General features: G+C 36.6%; 1 protein-coding gene across 1 annotated transcript in view; it reads right to left on the bottom strand.

Annotated features, from left to right (window-relative positions):
• Positions 1–1,197: 1,197 nt before the first annotated feature.
• Positions 1,198–16,129, bottom strand: part of ARHGEF26 (Rho guanine nucleotide exchange factor 26) — a 69,732-nt gene continuing 54,800 nt past the window's right edge. The window contains exons 11-14 of the mRNA XM_013957816.2: positions 13,992–14,201; positions 5,244–5,311; positions 4,643–4,747; positions 1,198–3,671 (exon numbers count right to left, since the gene is read on the bottom strand). Of these exons, the coding sequence (XP_013813270.2) occupies positions 3,529–3,671; positions 4,643–4,747; positions 5,244–5,311; positions 13,992–14,201 (526 nt within the window). The 3' untranslated portion in view covers positions 1,198–3,528. The remainder of the gene's footprint in view (positions 3,672–4,642; positions 4,748–5,243; positions 5,312–13,991; positions 14,202–16,129) is intronic.

Below are 16,129 nucleotides of genomic sequence, written 5' to 3'. Positions count from 1 at the left end.
ACCAAGACTGAACACGTGTATTAGCAGAGATATTGTGTATAATTTAAACACTTTGAATTTAGGCTGAAATATACCACCACCCCTGCCAAACTGTTTTTTTAAATATATTTTGAACTGAATATGCTTGAATATCTGTAACTGTACGTATGTGGTTTAAAACAATACTCCCAAATGTCCTAGAGCTCAAAGGGAAATGTCTGTAGTGCAGAAGCTGCTGAAGTAAGAGTGTATGGGAGGTGTCTGCATACACTAGGGAGCTGCAGGCTTACATCTCCTCCTGGGTATGGTGTAGCCTTAGTATAAATGATGATCTTTCTTTATATATTAACCTACAGATTACAGTAATATGTTACAGTCTTCCTACAGTTATGAATTAACAAATAATGCAATCTTGTTTAGAACAAGACCTGGATTCCACACTTCCAAGTGGGTGCTCTACACTGGAGTCCTGTTTAATCATTCCATCCCAGTTAATGTTATTTTCTGTGCAGTCAGGCAGCTTCCAGAAGAGGCAGGTGTGCAAGATGCAGCTGATCCCAGAACCAGGTTTTTAGAGGCTCACAGAAGGCAATGGTACTTGAAGAGTACTGTTTTCCTACTTCCCTATCATAATCCAGTTTTCTGTGGCCAGTTGACCACTTTCTTCTACACAACAGCTCTATGGAATCTTCCCGCTCTAGCGCAGAGACAAAGTGTGCTCCCAGGCTTGCATTTCATGTCACTGTGCCAAATTTATGTGAATACAGGTACGGTGAAATAGGACACATAAGGCTGCTATTTATCTTTACAGATTAGGAAATTAACCACCTCCCCTTCAGGTTAAAGAACAGAATTTAATTTTAGTGACAAGAATGACATTAACAATTTGCATTGAACTGGTATTTTCTGAAGGAAAAACTGAAGCTTTTTTTAGTAAGAATTTAAAAGCATTTTATTGATTGTTGTCCTATAAAATTATAGATGTCTTTAATTCCTGAAGAACTGTGTCTGAGAATAGGAAAAAATGAAAAATAGCTTTAAAAAACATTACAGCATTTTTGGAAAAACTAGGTATGAAAAATATATACAATGTATTAAAAAATCTGAATATAACTAATGTTTGCATTTATACATTCAATAGTGTTAAAAATCTGCCTGTGTACAATAAGATTTGTTAAAATATTAGCAGTATTTTTACTATGTTAAATAAGACTTCAATTTACAGTTTATAGCTTTATTACTGTTTCATCAGTCCACTTACTTATAAATTAATTTATAAGGCTGTATAACCACTTGTCAGACTGAAAAGATAAGTACTTTTGTACAAAATTACTGCCTTCCTAGTATATTTGTTAGATACATTTAACATCGAATTCATTCACAAATCAAATATCCAACATATTACAGTATATAAAACAACATACAACCCCTTAAAAAAACAAAATGGGGAATGTGACAAGAAGGTGGCCTTTGTACAAGTGTTTGCCTCATTTTTTATTTAATGTGTATTCAACCCTGCTGAGTCATCAGCTGGTCCTTAAAGGGGGAAGATTTCTTATAATACATACAGCATGCAAACTGTCACATTATATACAGAAAAGATGCACTGACATTTACTTCATTTTTGAGTGCATTTTATCCACACAACATTAAGTGGTTGTTTTTTCTGTGAAATTCCAAAGCTAAACTGCGGATGCAGAATTTAGCTGGTGTTGTGTGTAGTGCAATTGTGACAAGTCTTCTCTAAAGCAGAGAAGAACATGTGTGAAGCAGCACCAGTTTGAGCTCCTTTGAAAGCAAGGTCCAAATATTATTTTATCCATCATTCTCCCTCCCTCCTTATCACTTGCCTGGAGCAGCCAATGGCATTGTCACATTTCTGTATGGGAAGGCAAAGAGATAGCAAAATACCAATTAATCAAGGTGCTGATCTATCTACTTCCAAATCTTTCCTCATCTTCTTACCATTTATACAGTAACGATAAAAAAAAAAAAACACTACAGAACTTGCTTCCTCTTTTTTTTGCCTGCGGATTCAACATGATGCTGCTAACAAAGGCTAAAGATGAAGGTAAACTCAAGTTCATTTGAACTTTGCCTCCACAGAAAGAACCAGTCAATCGCCTCTGGTACAGAAGAGCAGAAAGATAAAAACAAACCCCCAAACTTCATGTTTTCTGCGATCGCCATCAAAATTCTTGTTCTAAGGCAAAACTTAATTTGAAGTCCTAGTTAAAGACACAGGGAAAACTGAAACAAAATGGACACATTTCCAGCAGTTACAGTCCTTTAAAAATACCTAAACAAACTCAGTTCAGATGTCTAAATTCTGAACCAGAGTGCAGTGGCATTTAAGAGTAAAGTTGAAACTAGTTGGAAAAACATACTCATATATAGTGCATATGGATATTTTCTGCAGCTTGAAATGACTTTGTGAGAATTAAAAATGTGGCCCTAAATCTGAAAAGTGCAACTTATCCAACACAATACTGGAAAAGCAACCATACTGCCAAAAAAAGGGATTCAGAGCTAAAAGTGTCTGGTAGGGTAGTTATGCTGTAGACAAGGGGTCAAGGACAGGTAGGAAAAAAAAAATTCCTGGAAGAAATGAGCTGAGACAGAGTAAACCATTTGATAGAGGCACAAAAAAAAGTTCACAACAGTTTATATTAAGAATATTCTCAAAACAAGGACAAGTGAAGCCTGACAGAGTCTTGTGCTAATAACTGGAAACAAGATACTCAACGTTATGTATTTTGCAAAGTCTGGTTCTATTTCTTGTTTTCAGAAATCATTTCAAGACTGGAACACTACAAAGAGACAAAATCTGAATAAACACCACACCATTAGAGAACACCACCACTATTAGATGCATTTCTCTGGATTTTGCCTGTAAACTCCTGGCACTTGTGTCAGCTTTGCTAACATAGATAAAAGTGATTAAATTACTCCTGTACAAAGTCTGGGTCTTCCCCGGATTGGTGCTGGAGAGGTAGGTAGTCCTTTTGGAATTGCATGTTTGCTTATTCTATATTTCAGGTCACAGGCTTGACAGAGCTGGGAAGTCTATTAACACAGCACTCTCTGGCACTGTGAATGTAATGCTGCAGTCTTAGGAGGAGAAGCAAAGCCCCAATCCTATGTTGCTGTTCACCTCCAGCTCAATGAGTTTCTGGTGTTCAGTCTGCCTAGGAGACAGCTACAGCGAACACAGATTTTAAAGGAAATTAATAAATGGTTGGAGAAAGAATGCAGGAGTGAAGTAGCTGAAGTTTAACAGGAAATGAAGTCAAAAGACTGTATGGCTGATCTCCAACACCAAAGAAACTACTTCTGGTTGAAATGTGCTATTGGTTGAGCCAGGTTTCAGTTTAGATCTCTCTCAAAATGCAAAAACTACAGCAGTGACTATCTGAAACTAGATTTTGTGCATCTGTGACTCACATCTTCCATGCTAGAGCTGCAGTGCATGCAACCGTGCCCCCACTGACAGCAGTTAGTGCAAATTCTGTAATAAAGAAATAGTAGGAAGAAGGGGGAAAAAAATGTCTAAACATTTGTTTCAAGTCCAAGTAAACGTCCCATCCGTTCCATGTTTTTGTCAATCGTGGCCTGACACGTGATCTCTTTAGCACATTCCATGGGAAACCAACCTCTCTCGCCGTCCCGCAGTCGTTCCCCTTCATACCAACCTGTAAGAGACAATAACAAATCTTTACAAGTAATTTCAAAGGTATTTTTTTCAAAACTGTGTGTGTTACACTTGTATAGAGACAACTGACACTGTCATCAAATAAAAGATGCATTTATCTTTATAGTGGATAAAGTACAAGATAAAGATAGATTAGGCAGGATTTTTATGCAGGCAGAACAGGAACAAAAGAGTAAAAATAAATACGTTGTTACGTATTATAAAATTATTTCAAATATATCTGAAATATAAAATTTCTGCTATCCAAAGAAGAAAGCAATGCAGGCACAACAGATGATAGGATTTTTGATTTCATATGTATTATTAAGTAACTGCATTAAGTCAAAATTTAATACTTGAAGTGCTGAGAGCACCAAGCATCACTGAGTCAGAACCTTATGAGAGATTAGTGGAATCACTGGCATATCCAGGCAAAAATCAATTTAAATCTCATGGTACTTGGTGGTATGGAACACTTGCACAAAAACACTTATTATGGAGCAGAATACTTGCACAAAAACTTACTTACTACAGAGTAATCATTGCATCATTAGACCCTTATACTTAACAGGCAGTGGAGCACAGTATGAGACCTGACAAATAACCGGTATGTTTGCTGTTACTCAGACAAACCTGTTACTCGCTACAATGTCTTTGAGATCCGTGTTTATAGGGAGAATTTAATTCCATTTATTATTTGTGGACATTTCACATGTCAAAAACAAACAGCACATCCTTTCCATCTGCAATTATTTATATAGATAAGTTTTGACAGATGATGAGTTACTTTAAACATCTCTTGCCTAAACAGCGGCTGTCCTTTAAAGCCTGAACCTACAGCTTTCTTCCAGTGTTTCTCATAAGCTGAACCTTCATTCATTGTAGGACCAATGCTACTGGGAAACAAATTCTTCTAGCTGGATTTATCTGCAGTAGTGACAGATAGTTACTAACAGGAAAATGTTCACTCACCATCATTTACTTTTTGATAAACCAAAACAACATCAGCAACTTGAAGAGACAGTTCATCCGACTGCTTTGCTGTGTAAGTTCTGATGATCTCTACCTGAGTCAAAGCTGTGGAAGCAATAAGCCAGGCTGAATTATTCAATCCACATAACAAACCAATTATCTTTACTTAAAAAAACAAAACAAAAACACACTATGCTATTATTTTATAATTTCCATCTTAGAATATACTCCCCAGAACACCTCAAAGGAGGTAGCAAATTAAGCAAAGGGCTTTCTACTTGAGCAATTACACGCAAGCACAGTTGGGTTTTATATATATGTAAGTGTTTTTGCACTTTTGCTAACAAGTTGAACCAGCTAACCAAACCAGAGTTAACAAATGCAAACTGAAACTACTGCACACAAGAGAACTCTTCGGGAAAGCTCCTATGCTCAGAGATGATGACAGGCTCGTGTAGCTAGACCAACAGAGCCCAGAAAAACACAAGGATGATGTTTTTAAGGATATTTATAGCCTGCACTTGCTTAAGTCTCCATTAAGGGGCAGTATATTTCTGTTTTCATGTCAAAGCCCTCAGAAATCTTGTTAGCTGTGACTTACTTGCCCTATCTGTTTTCTGCAGGTCACTGTTCTTTCCAAGCACTGTAATCCAGCGAGCTCTTTCACTCCTGCAAACAGCGAAGACAAATTTCAGTTTCCAAAACGTCTGGTCTTGACAATGGTAAAGACTATTCCCTTTTCAAGATCATATTATCTTAAGTAAGTTCTTTGTCTCTCTCATGGTGGAAAACAAGGAGAAAAAAAAAAAAATCACATAACCTCCTTTTTCACCCCCCTCAAAATATAGCCAGAAGATATATTACTTTTAGTAATGTACTATTCAGACATAATTAAATATTTAAAGTATGTTGGAGCAGAAATAGGTCTACATGTATGGGACCTACGTGGCACGGTATCTTGTACACCTTTACCTGCATTACTTAAAAGTAATTAAAATTAACTCCTCCGCTAGTGTCTGTAACTAATATCTATTACTAATCTAAAAGAATCCATCTAGTATACAGTGTCTGACAAATGCAATACAGCAATTTTAATACCAACAGGTTTCCTGTGAGGATTAGCTACAATGTATATTTAGAATGAAAATCAAGAATAAAAAACGGAAATCAAAGTTTGTGTTTCTCAAAAGGACCCATGCTCACATATGTGTTGGTTTGGGAAATCAGAGAGAGCACACAATACACAAGGACAGAACTGAGCCCTAAATTAATCTTTTGAATCTGGTGTTCTATAACCTAGGAAAAAAGTAGACAATTTTGATCAAAGGAGCTGCATACAGTCTATGGAGCCTGGCCCAAAGGGGGGGGGGGGGGGGAGCAGGAATTACTTGAACTACATCCTACAGTTATCGTTTCCAAGATCAAAGCTTAACAGTCTCTTCAAGAAGGCAGATGTTTTCTATGGACTTTATTCCAGCAAGCTCTAGAAAGCTAATTTATATTCGCAGATATCCAACATTTCTTTTTAATGAAGGGATTTAGAATTCAAGACTTTCAGACAATTCTTTATTCAGAATGCAAAAAGAAAATCCCAGTGATTATTTTGGGTAGAAATATTTGCACTATTCTTTGGTACTTAAAAATAAATTACGGTACTTTTTTTTTTTTTTTTTGAATCCGTAACACACATTCTTCCTCAAAGATAGAACTACTGTACATGTTTTACTGACATTTGCTATCAGTTGATATCATAATGATGTCCAAAAATAAAATAAAAGCCTGTTTAGACAGTAATTAAAAGCAGGCTGTGCTAAGCTTGCTGTGTTTCAACCAAAATAAGAAGGTCCATATAGGATTTTGCACAAGCTTAAATTTGTTTTTATTTTTAGAAACATGTTATTTACAGATTCCTATTTTATTCCTTTCCCTGTAACCATTCTTAATAGGAAAACTAGGTTTCCTTTGAGGCAACTCTGAGAAAAATGGGATAATGTTAGACTGTCTTCCAGTTTAAATATATATTCCTTCCTAATCTGTGTACACCATATATTTTGTGAAAACAAAACAACTGTCTTCCCACCAATAGTCCCACTCCCCCAAGCATGCAGTATTTTTGTGTATGAAACATCCAGTCAAGAAAAGATTCCTATAAGCCTTTAGCCCACTCTAGAAAAGATGATTTTGAAGAACTAGGAAAGCCCTTGTGTATTCTCTCCTGGAGCTTTTAAGATAATGTTTCAAGAGAGTCATAATGTTTCCTGTGCAAGAGGCAAACTGGAAAACGAATATAAAAACAGATGCCAGAACTAACATATGGATATTCTAATGCTAAATGACAATTTAATTTAACCCAATGTCTCCAGTAGCAGGACCAATTATATCCATTCCAGACTGAGTACATAAGAATGGACTTACACAGTATATACTAAGGCACATCAAGATTTTTTGATGAATGGCTCTCCAAACACTGCTAATAGATACTCCTTATGCCTGTGGTGCCTAGGTGGTATTTTCATTTTTTCATAGTGAAACAATTTCCTTTATTCACAGGGCAATATAAAATTCCTGACCCGATGCTAAGATTTTTGTACTTGAGAACTACACGCTGAACAAAGTGACCAAATATGATCAAACTGCACCTAGAAATCTCTGAATCAGACAAACATTTAACTCTTACATGCACAAAGCTCTGTATTCAATAAGCACTCGAAACCAACCAGTTTGGCCTTCTTACTGTAAGATTTCCTTCCCATCCTTCCCTGTTCAGAGAAAGTTAAGTTTTTCCTGTGCCCTGAGTATACAATACTCATAATACTCTATAAAAATAGCTTTCAAATCAAGTAACTATTTTCAGAAAATTTTCCCGGAGAATGACAGTCTGCTAGACCACTATTTATATTACAAACAGCATATATCAAAATAATAATAAATCCGTAGAACAAAATGTCTTATAAGAAAATCCAGACAACTAAAAATGTACTGCATTTTTCCCCCAAAATATGCATCTCCAAACAAGTCTGACTCATCTGCTTACTTTATAATGAGATCTTTAATAGAAAACATTAATGATCTATAGTTTCTTTCAGGGTTATTCTAAACTTTGAAAGCAAACCTAAAACTGTAATTTTTTCCAGACTGAGATATGTCTAGAGCAATGTGTTTAGTGTGTTCTATCTCGCCTCCAGCTTCCACTAAAACAGATAAAATCTTTCACTTTTGAGAAGGGTTGTGTGGAAGTTATTGGCATTGTGGAGAAACCATGGCAAAGATTTTCACCGGAAAGAACAAGACACTTCTTGTTGCTCTTTTCCAAAGCAGAACACTCTTCAAAACTGCTTCAGCAGAACAAGGAGCACCTCTATCCCAGCACAGCTCTGCAGCTTCCCCAGGGCAATGCAGAAATCTGCCGAACTCCTCCTCCCGTTTAACCCAGTACTGCTTCCACTTCTGCACCAGCCAACCATTATAATAAGTAATTCACAAATCACTGTTCCAGGACAACAGCATTCAAAACCGAGCAATGTTTCCTTGCTACCACAATTAAGGCTTAGGACACACCTGTTTTCACTTCCGCCTGCTAATACTGTACTTTACACTTACACCTGATGTTATAAATGCCACATTGCTAAAATAACTAACAATTAGGATAAGATCATTTAAAACAGTAAGAAACAAACCAGCATAGAAAAAATATCAGATGTACAACAAGTCCAAATGAATCAGTACAAATTTTTCAAGGTCCTCTTATCAAGATCAGTTTTGAGAAAAGCTCCCTTAACTACAACAGTAAAAGCAATGTTTTCCTCATAATAACCTGCATTATGCTTAGATTTGCATGCTCAATTATTCAAGCATGCACACGCAGCATAATGGTCCACAGGATGAGACAAGCTCCCGCAAACTTGTGAACATTGTTACAGAGAGCCTAAAATTCTGGTTCGCACCACCTTGATTGCTTTTAATAGAGCCCTCATTAGAAATCAAGAACCTGCAGTTATTCAGAGATGAGGTCTGTTCTTTGAGGTCAGTAACGCTCCAAGCTATTTGGAAAACAGCTATATATGTAAGCAGGCTATTGAATGTATATGTACACAATGCTTTCAATTATGTGCATGCTATTTGCCGTTCCAGTTTACTTTAGGCACTTATGCTCTGAACATACAATTATTAGAGAAGGGTGTTAACCGGTAAACTAGGCAGAAAACCTGTGTCTTGACTTCTGGTTTTCAGAAAAATGTTTGTTAGAGGAGAAGTTAGTAACTCAAACATACGCATTCAGGCTACAACGAAACAAACAGTGATGACTCAGATACTTCAGTCACATTTGTAACTCAAAGAAAACAATCTGAAACTTGCATATTGCAACATGTAATCATTAAACCATGTAGTTTATATAACACTTGCATTATGTGGCAGAACTTGGATGGTTTTTTTATGTGCTATCACTTAAGCTGAAAATGACTTGAATTTAATGGAAATCCTTTCCCACAAAGACAAAACAAACAACCAAGAAGTCCAAACTGCTCTCAGATGGGGCATTAGCATCTTCAATTTTCAGCCAATGGAATTTTAAAGATCGCCTTTCAAGGTCTTAGATCATTAGTGAGATTATTTTGTCCTATTGTCAAATCAAGCATGAACTGGTGAGATTGCAGCGATGGAGAAACAGAAACCTAACATGCTGGAATACCAAGACAGCTGCACGTCCCTGAAGGGCTAAACATTTTTGACCACCATGCTCAAAATCTGCAGAAGAATCACACATATAATTTGGAGAAGTAATATAGCTTTTGCTTGCATGTGTTACTGTGTAAATCATAGAAACAAATAATGGATGCTGGCTTTGTTGGATTATGCGGTTAGACTGTTGCAGTTTATTGCTAGTAGATTTAACTAGTAAGGTAGGCCAGGTGAGCAAGTTACTGCAAAAGAAGTCAGAGAGAGGTATCTAGCTAACATTACCGCTTGTGCCTCATTAAGAAAAACGTTTACAAGTAAATAAGCATGAATGAAGGGATCTGGATTTACCTGAACTGCCGCAAGAAAGGCAACCCAGTCACTCAAACAGTGAAGAACCTATCTGACCAAAGGAAATGTTGAATAATTGATTATCTAATTACTTTAGATAATTAATCTTCATTGTCCAAATTCTTATCTGGACTCTCAGCGATGATCCAGAGACGTAGGGAGGGTCAAATGAAACTCCTCCAGAGACCCAGCACTTAACAATTTAAATTTGGAGCATAAATAAGCAATAAAGATCAAAAACCTTATGCACAGACAAGCTGATATATGCAGTACAAAACCCATGAATCTAAAGAAGTAGCATTTTAATGTTTAATAAATGGACAGCACCTTAATACCAAAAATGCCCAAGTCCTAATGCTGTACAAAGCAGCAGGCAGTCAGGCCTGGTGGGAACAGACCTTCTCAAGCTGCAGAAACTAAGCTCCAGGGACAGGAGGGTCCTGATGCATCTGCACATGGGAACCTCTGCACAATGTGTTCAGTATCAGAAAACCGTTTCAGGGCAAGGATGCAAATGTTATGCCAGCTACTTTGCTTATTAGGTTTCTAAAATGAGAAACTACATTACATGCGACTAAAGCATGAAATTGTCCTAGTACAAACATGGCAAGCAAATGTAAAAACTACTAAGTTTTACTAAATTTGGTTTAATTAGCTTGACCTGGTATCCTGACTTTAAGGCAAGGTTTACAGATGACATTCTTTCTTCTACTAAAGCTTCTGTCTCTTATTACTTCATTTTCACTTCCTGTTCATCCCACTTACATTGAAAGTTTCAACTTATGTTCCTATAAAGTGTTAAAAACTCTATCGAAGGCCTAAGTTTCTGCCTTGACTAACAGCCTGCAGTCTGGTCTTTGCTGGAATCAAAATGGTTGCAGCACTTTAAGCTCTATTTGGAAAGCATCACTTTAATTTCTGCATGCGTATAGGCTTTTTTTTTTTTTTTTGCCTAAATCCCTGTCCTGCAGTCTGTGCTCGTTTTCCTCACCCATAACAACTGGAAAAGCTTCAGGTATCCAACATTATTATTAGATGAGCTGTGAAAAGATATGAATCAAGTCCTGTATGAATTTCACAGTACAACATTATGCACAGGAACCGTGCTCTTTGATACATCTGCAGTCATCAAGTTTGAAGAGCTCTATCTCTATTAAGGTAATTCTTCAATTTAGAGAGCATAAAATCAAACCAAGAACTACACCTGCCCAGTTCTTCATCTAGGTGCTGCAAATGTAGGTACATCTGTCTTTCTCCAGCTCCCAAGAAAAGATGTGTTTTGTGAACATCATTAATAATTGTGTTTTGAGCCAGCTGACAGGTTTAGTGCACTGCTGGGTGGGGTATAACCCTACAGCACTGAAACACATTCCTATGGCAACAAAATTTTCCAAAATGTCTAGTTCAGAGAGAATAAATGGGGAAATCAAATGAGGAAATACTCAAAACTACAGGCTGCTCTAAAAAGCAATTCATATAAATAATTAGTCTAATAAATAATTAGCCTGGCAAAAACTCACTGCTGAGTAACATGCTGAGTAACATTCAGTAGCTGCAAGTTATAACTCATTACAAGTTTTTAAATACCTGATACATCATTAACATATTTAAATCATTTTGACAGGAACTTAAACATGACACATTAACATGATTTTTTCTCTTTTGCAATCTTCTTTACATCTAACTGACATACAAATTTTCCTGTTTAGAAAAACTTTCACCTATTTTCTTTCAATCTTTCATGATTAAACATGATTTTTTTCTTCCCATTTCATGCTGTGCTTAAAGAAAAATAGCTTTATCAAATCAGCTGAAGAGGTAGTTATTTGGAGGGCTTATTAGTAAACCCCACTGCTCCATACTAGTCATAGTTATAAATCTTTCATAAGGATTTTTAAATTCACATAAACACACCCCAGTTACCTCTCCCTCTTCCCCAGGTAAATCATCCATTTAATATAAATTATTTACTACCTCTTGATCAGCTATTAATTCTTAAGGTGTACAGTAATTATATCCAATTTAAAATACAGCTTCAGTGTTTTGAACACAATACCCTATTATTATTTCTGTTATCAATGTCAGATGCAAAGATTTGTGTTTGATACGGAACAACACTCAAGAGTGTTGTTCGGGTGGTTTGTTGGCTTAGATCTCAAAAATACGTTGGTTTGGTGCTAGAAGACTTCTTTTAACTTTACTGAGCTTTGGATGGGGCCTGATAGGTCAGATACATCTGTGTCCTGCACTAAAACCTACCAATCTGTTTAGCTTCCAAATGTGTCAGGAATGGTGTTTACTGTATTCTTTCATTTAGCAACATGCAGGTAAAAGAAATTTTGCTGTGTTACAACTAGAAAAATTCACATGGTAAAGAAGAAATGGCAGGAATTTACATGCCAGTATTACTTTAGTTTATATGAGTACTAAGCCCTGCAAAAATAATTTTTTTTTAAATGACAGGTATGTACTATACAAAAGGGAACACAGTTGAGTAGGTAAGACTGCTAAGGTTATATGCACTTTGACATTTTTCTCCTAGAGAAGTGTTGGAACTGTTTTCTCCTTTAGAACTGAAAATTAAAACTTTAAGGATGCCCACCTGGGATATGGTAAAGGCAGAGTACAATCACTGATCTTTTCTCTTTATTCTGAATCAGGGTGGACGGACAGATGAACATGAATCTCTCCTCTCCCAAGTGGGTTCCTAACTACAACCCTATTAGCTATGCTGAGGCAGCATTCAAAGCTGGTTTCCCTTTCTCAGATCACAAGTGTGTCCCTCTGTAGAATGGGGTAATTTAAAAAATACCTACAGATTTTCAGGACAGAGAGCTCATTTTTGCTCTATTTTCTTCCCTTTCTCATTTCCAACTGAAAGTTGTCAAAAATAGCAAAAATAACAGACATTTAAATGTCCAGATTTTACCAATTAATGCCCTGAATTGTTTCTTAACTATCTTTTTAGTTAAAGATTTAACCATTATTTAGACAAATTAGGCAAACACATTTTAAGGTTAAATGTTCGCTAAAGAGCCACTGGCTCTGATTTTCAATGGGCTGCTGAATGAGTTGCAGACTTGAAACCTGCTGACTTCAAGGACATCATGCTGACTTACATACTTTCCCTCTGGCCAAAAACTCCCTCCACTCATAAAGTGGCACAAGTCTTCACCATTTATGAATGGTCATATCGATTATCAACTCCTGTTACAAAAATATGAAGTGTTCAACATAAGACCTTTGGTCCTTCTTTATTTTATGAAGGGAGGTACTTTTATACCAAGCTGTTAGGTTATCACAGATAACCCTTTACACCTTGAAGGAATTTATTTCTAGAAGTTACTGTACATTCCACCAATGTGGACTTCCTTTGCATTACTTCAACATGTTTTTTGTTACTTACTTAACTACCTGGGAAAAAAACACCACCAACAACTTTGCACTAATCCATTCAGCTGTAGGTCTAGAAGAGGCACTGAACTATTTGCAGAAAATCAGTACGCTCCCTTTGTGACCAGAACTCTGTTTCAGACCATACCGGTTTGAAATACAAGCGAAGCTTTGTTTGTCATTTCTTCCTTCTCAATCTATTCTACCCTCTGATAGATTCTCAAGTTACTTCTCTCAGCGATGGCATGAAGTAAAGCTCTGCAAAGCACAGCCACACTGTTATTCACTGGCTACAGAGCTGACGAGCACCATGGCTGAGGCATAGCAAATTCCTGGCTTGAAGACCTAAAACAGTAGCACCTTATAATGGATACTTCAGTTTACAGAATTTCACCATATACATTCAATTTCTCATTATCCCTATACTGTGAGATCAAGGAAAGAAAATGAGACTAACATGATGTTGATTTATAACCAAGTTCTCTGATGACAGGCCTATATTAGAAGAACTGAATCTAGTGGACATTATATAAGCTGCACACATATTCTCCTGTCCTGCCACTCATTAAAGAAATCAGAAAGTAGAACACCAACTCTGTTGGCTTGCCTATCTTTAAGAGCATGCACTCCTTATAAGATGAACAGTGTAAATCACAGTAGTTGACTGGTGACAATCAGTGCTCTTGTGTCACTGAACAGAGCAAGAGTGGTCCATGCCAAATACAGGATCATTTCTGCAATAATCCTCCTTTAGTCACTTGTGATCAGACATACCACAGAGTGCCCACTTGGGACCTCTACTGTTTTCTGCTTTGTTTTTTTTAAACTTGCCAATTAAACAGAAGCTGGGTATTTCATACTACCCTGACTGGGGGTGCAGAGGGGCCAAATGATCATATGAAAAATTACAGAAATTGTAACTACTTACTGAGTCTCTGTTCCCAGGAGCATCTCCACCTTCTCTCCTGCATGGTTACTGAGGACAGCCAACCTGAAGAGGTGAGCTGCAGAGCTCTGCCGTGAGTAGAGCATCGTTGCAGTGTTCTTGACAGGAGAAGAACTCAGGTCCTCACTGTCACATTGTTCTACCAAGAGCTGGTCTCGTAAAGAATAATCTGTGACATTGTAACTCTCTTCACTGCAAAACAGAGCAAGGAAGGAATCCACTTTTAACTACAAAACATGACACCATTCTTCCGACATTTTAGATCTTCATCTTTTTTAGGTTTTGTTTTTGAAACTACCTACTTTTCCAAGATATAAAATAGATCATTCTTTAAGCCCTGTGGAATTTCATTTAGTGGCACACACTTAAATGACTCTGGCATTACTGAGAAAATGTAAGCTCAACCTACTCCAGTAAATTTGAAAACAGGCACAACAGTTGTCTACAACTGTGCATCTGTTTCTTCCGTAACTTCAAATGAATGACAGACCTTTATTTTAGAACGTTTTATAAACAAAATACACTTTTCCTCTTCCTGTGCTTGTAAAAACATGAGTACGTATCCTGCTTATAGGCAAAGCACTATCAATCTTGATTTTAAGTACAGGACAATCTTTTTCTATACTCCTTGTCCATCTGCATATGCAAGGTCTACACTAGAAGTTATTTTACAGGGTTCTGAAATTAATCACATAACATTAATTGTGAGTTTAAAAATGCATCCATCTTGCAAAATATACTGTTTAAATTAAGTTTTAAAAGTCTTCCCCCCCACACACATATTTTGTAAATAAATACATCAACTCTTAATGATATGAATAGATTGCTACATGTGCTTAGTAATTTCCCCAAGGCCATCAGAAAGAATGCTCTGAAATGGTGCAAGTTAAAAGCTTTGCTTTCCTTATGCTTGAAATATAGGTGGAGAGCGTGGACAAAGTTTGTCTTAGCTGACAATACCATGTTTAACACAAAGAAGACCTCAGAACTTCTTTTTATGTCAAAATTAATGCTGAACTATGCCAAAAAGACATGAAGGTAATTTTCCCATACAGGTGAAAGCATGCACATGAGCAGGCCTGACGTTCCGTGCAGCGGAGGGCACACACAAATTAGACATCACAGACCAGAACACAAAAGTATGAAGTTATCAGTAACTTGTGAAGTACTCTGAGTATTTGAGCATATGCTTATATTTGTACCAATTCCTGCACTGGTTTTATTTAGGCTTCTAAAAGTGGAGAAGCAGAGAGAAGCAATGAAAAAAGTTTTCAAGAAACCCAACATGTTTCTGGAAGTTACTAATTTTAACATAAGGACTTAAAAGAAAATATGCACTCTTCCCTAAACAATAGCCTTTTTTATTTCTAAATGTGAGATCTCAAATCGTTGTTGCTAATCAAGATTTTCTGAGACAGCTCAAGTTGCAGCAAAGGCAGGAGAACATCTAGACAAGGCTCACTTATTTACAAAGATGCTACCTGCTAGCAGTGAACAATTACTTCAACTCTCCCTTTCTTCAATCCATTCAGATTCATCTATGACAAGATGTTTCAACTACAAAATACCCAGACACCTTAAGCAGCATTCTTCAGCATGCTAACAGGAGTTCAACCAGTTCCCATGTTTATTGTTTTTACTACTTATTCATATCTAAAGCAACACTGGAAACAATTTTTTTCAAGTAAAAAATAACTGTGCACTTTCAAATCTTTAAATTGCAATTAAACTTTAAATCTTTACATTACTGAAACATTTTAAAGAATCTACATCAAATATTGATGAAATGAAAATGTTCAACAAAGAAAACAGAAGCTACATGAAAAGGCCTTTTTGTTTCCGCTTCCTTTGTGGATCCCAGAATTGTTCTGCAGGCACTTGCAAGTTTATCAGGGTATCATCAATACAGACCACAGATATACCACCCAGTACACCTCAGTTTCATGTAAGCTTGTAAACTTTTTCAGATTAATTGTCCTACATTGGTGCAACAGGAAAAGAGAAAAATATCCTGCTTACACAAGCATAAAATCAATTCTCTCTTCTACTCCACACATTGTTCAGATTTTCAAATTTTGCAGTAATTCCTCTTTTAATTATGGCTAACAAGAATAGCATTT

The sequence above is a fragment of the Apteryx mantelli genome, chromosome 9 (genome assembly GCF_036417845.1).
Source record: "Apteryx mantelli isolate bAptMan1 chromosome 9, bAptMan1.hap1, whole genome shotgun sequence".
Classification (NCBI taxonomy): Eukaryota; Metazoa; Chordata; class Aves; order Apterygiformes; family Apterygidae; genus Apteryx; species Apteryx mantelli.
Note: the sequence above shows the minus strand (reverse complement) of the source record. Positions and strands in the feature narration are given on the sequence as shown.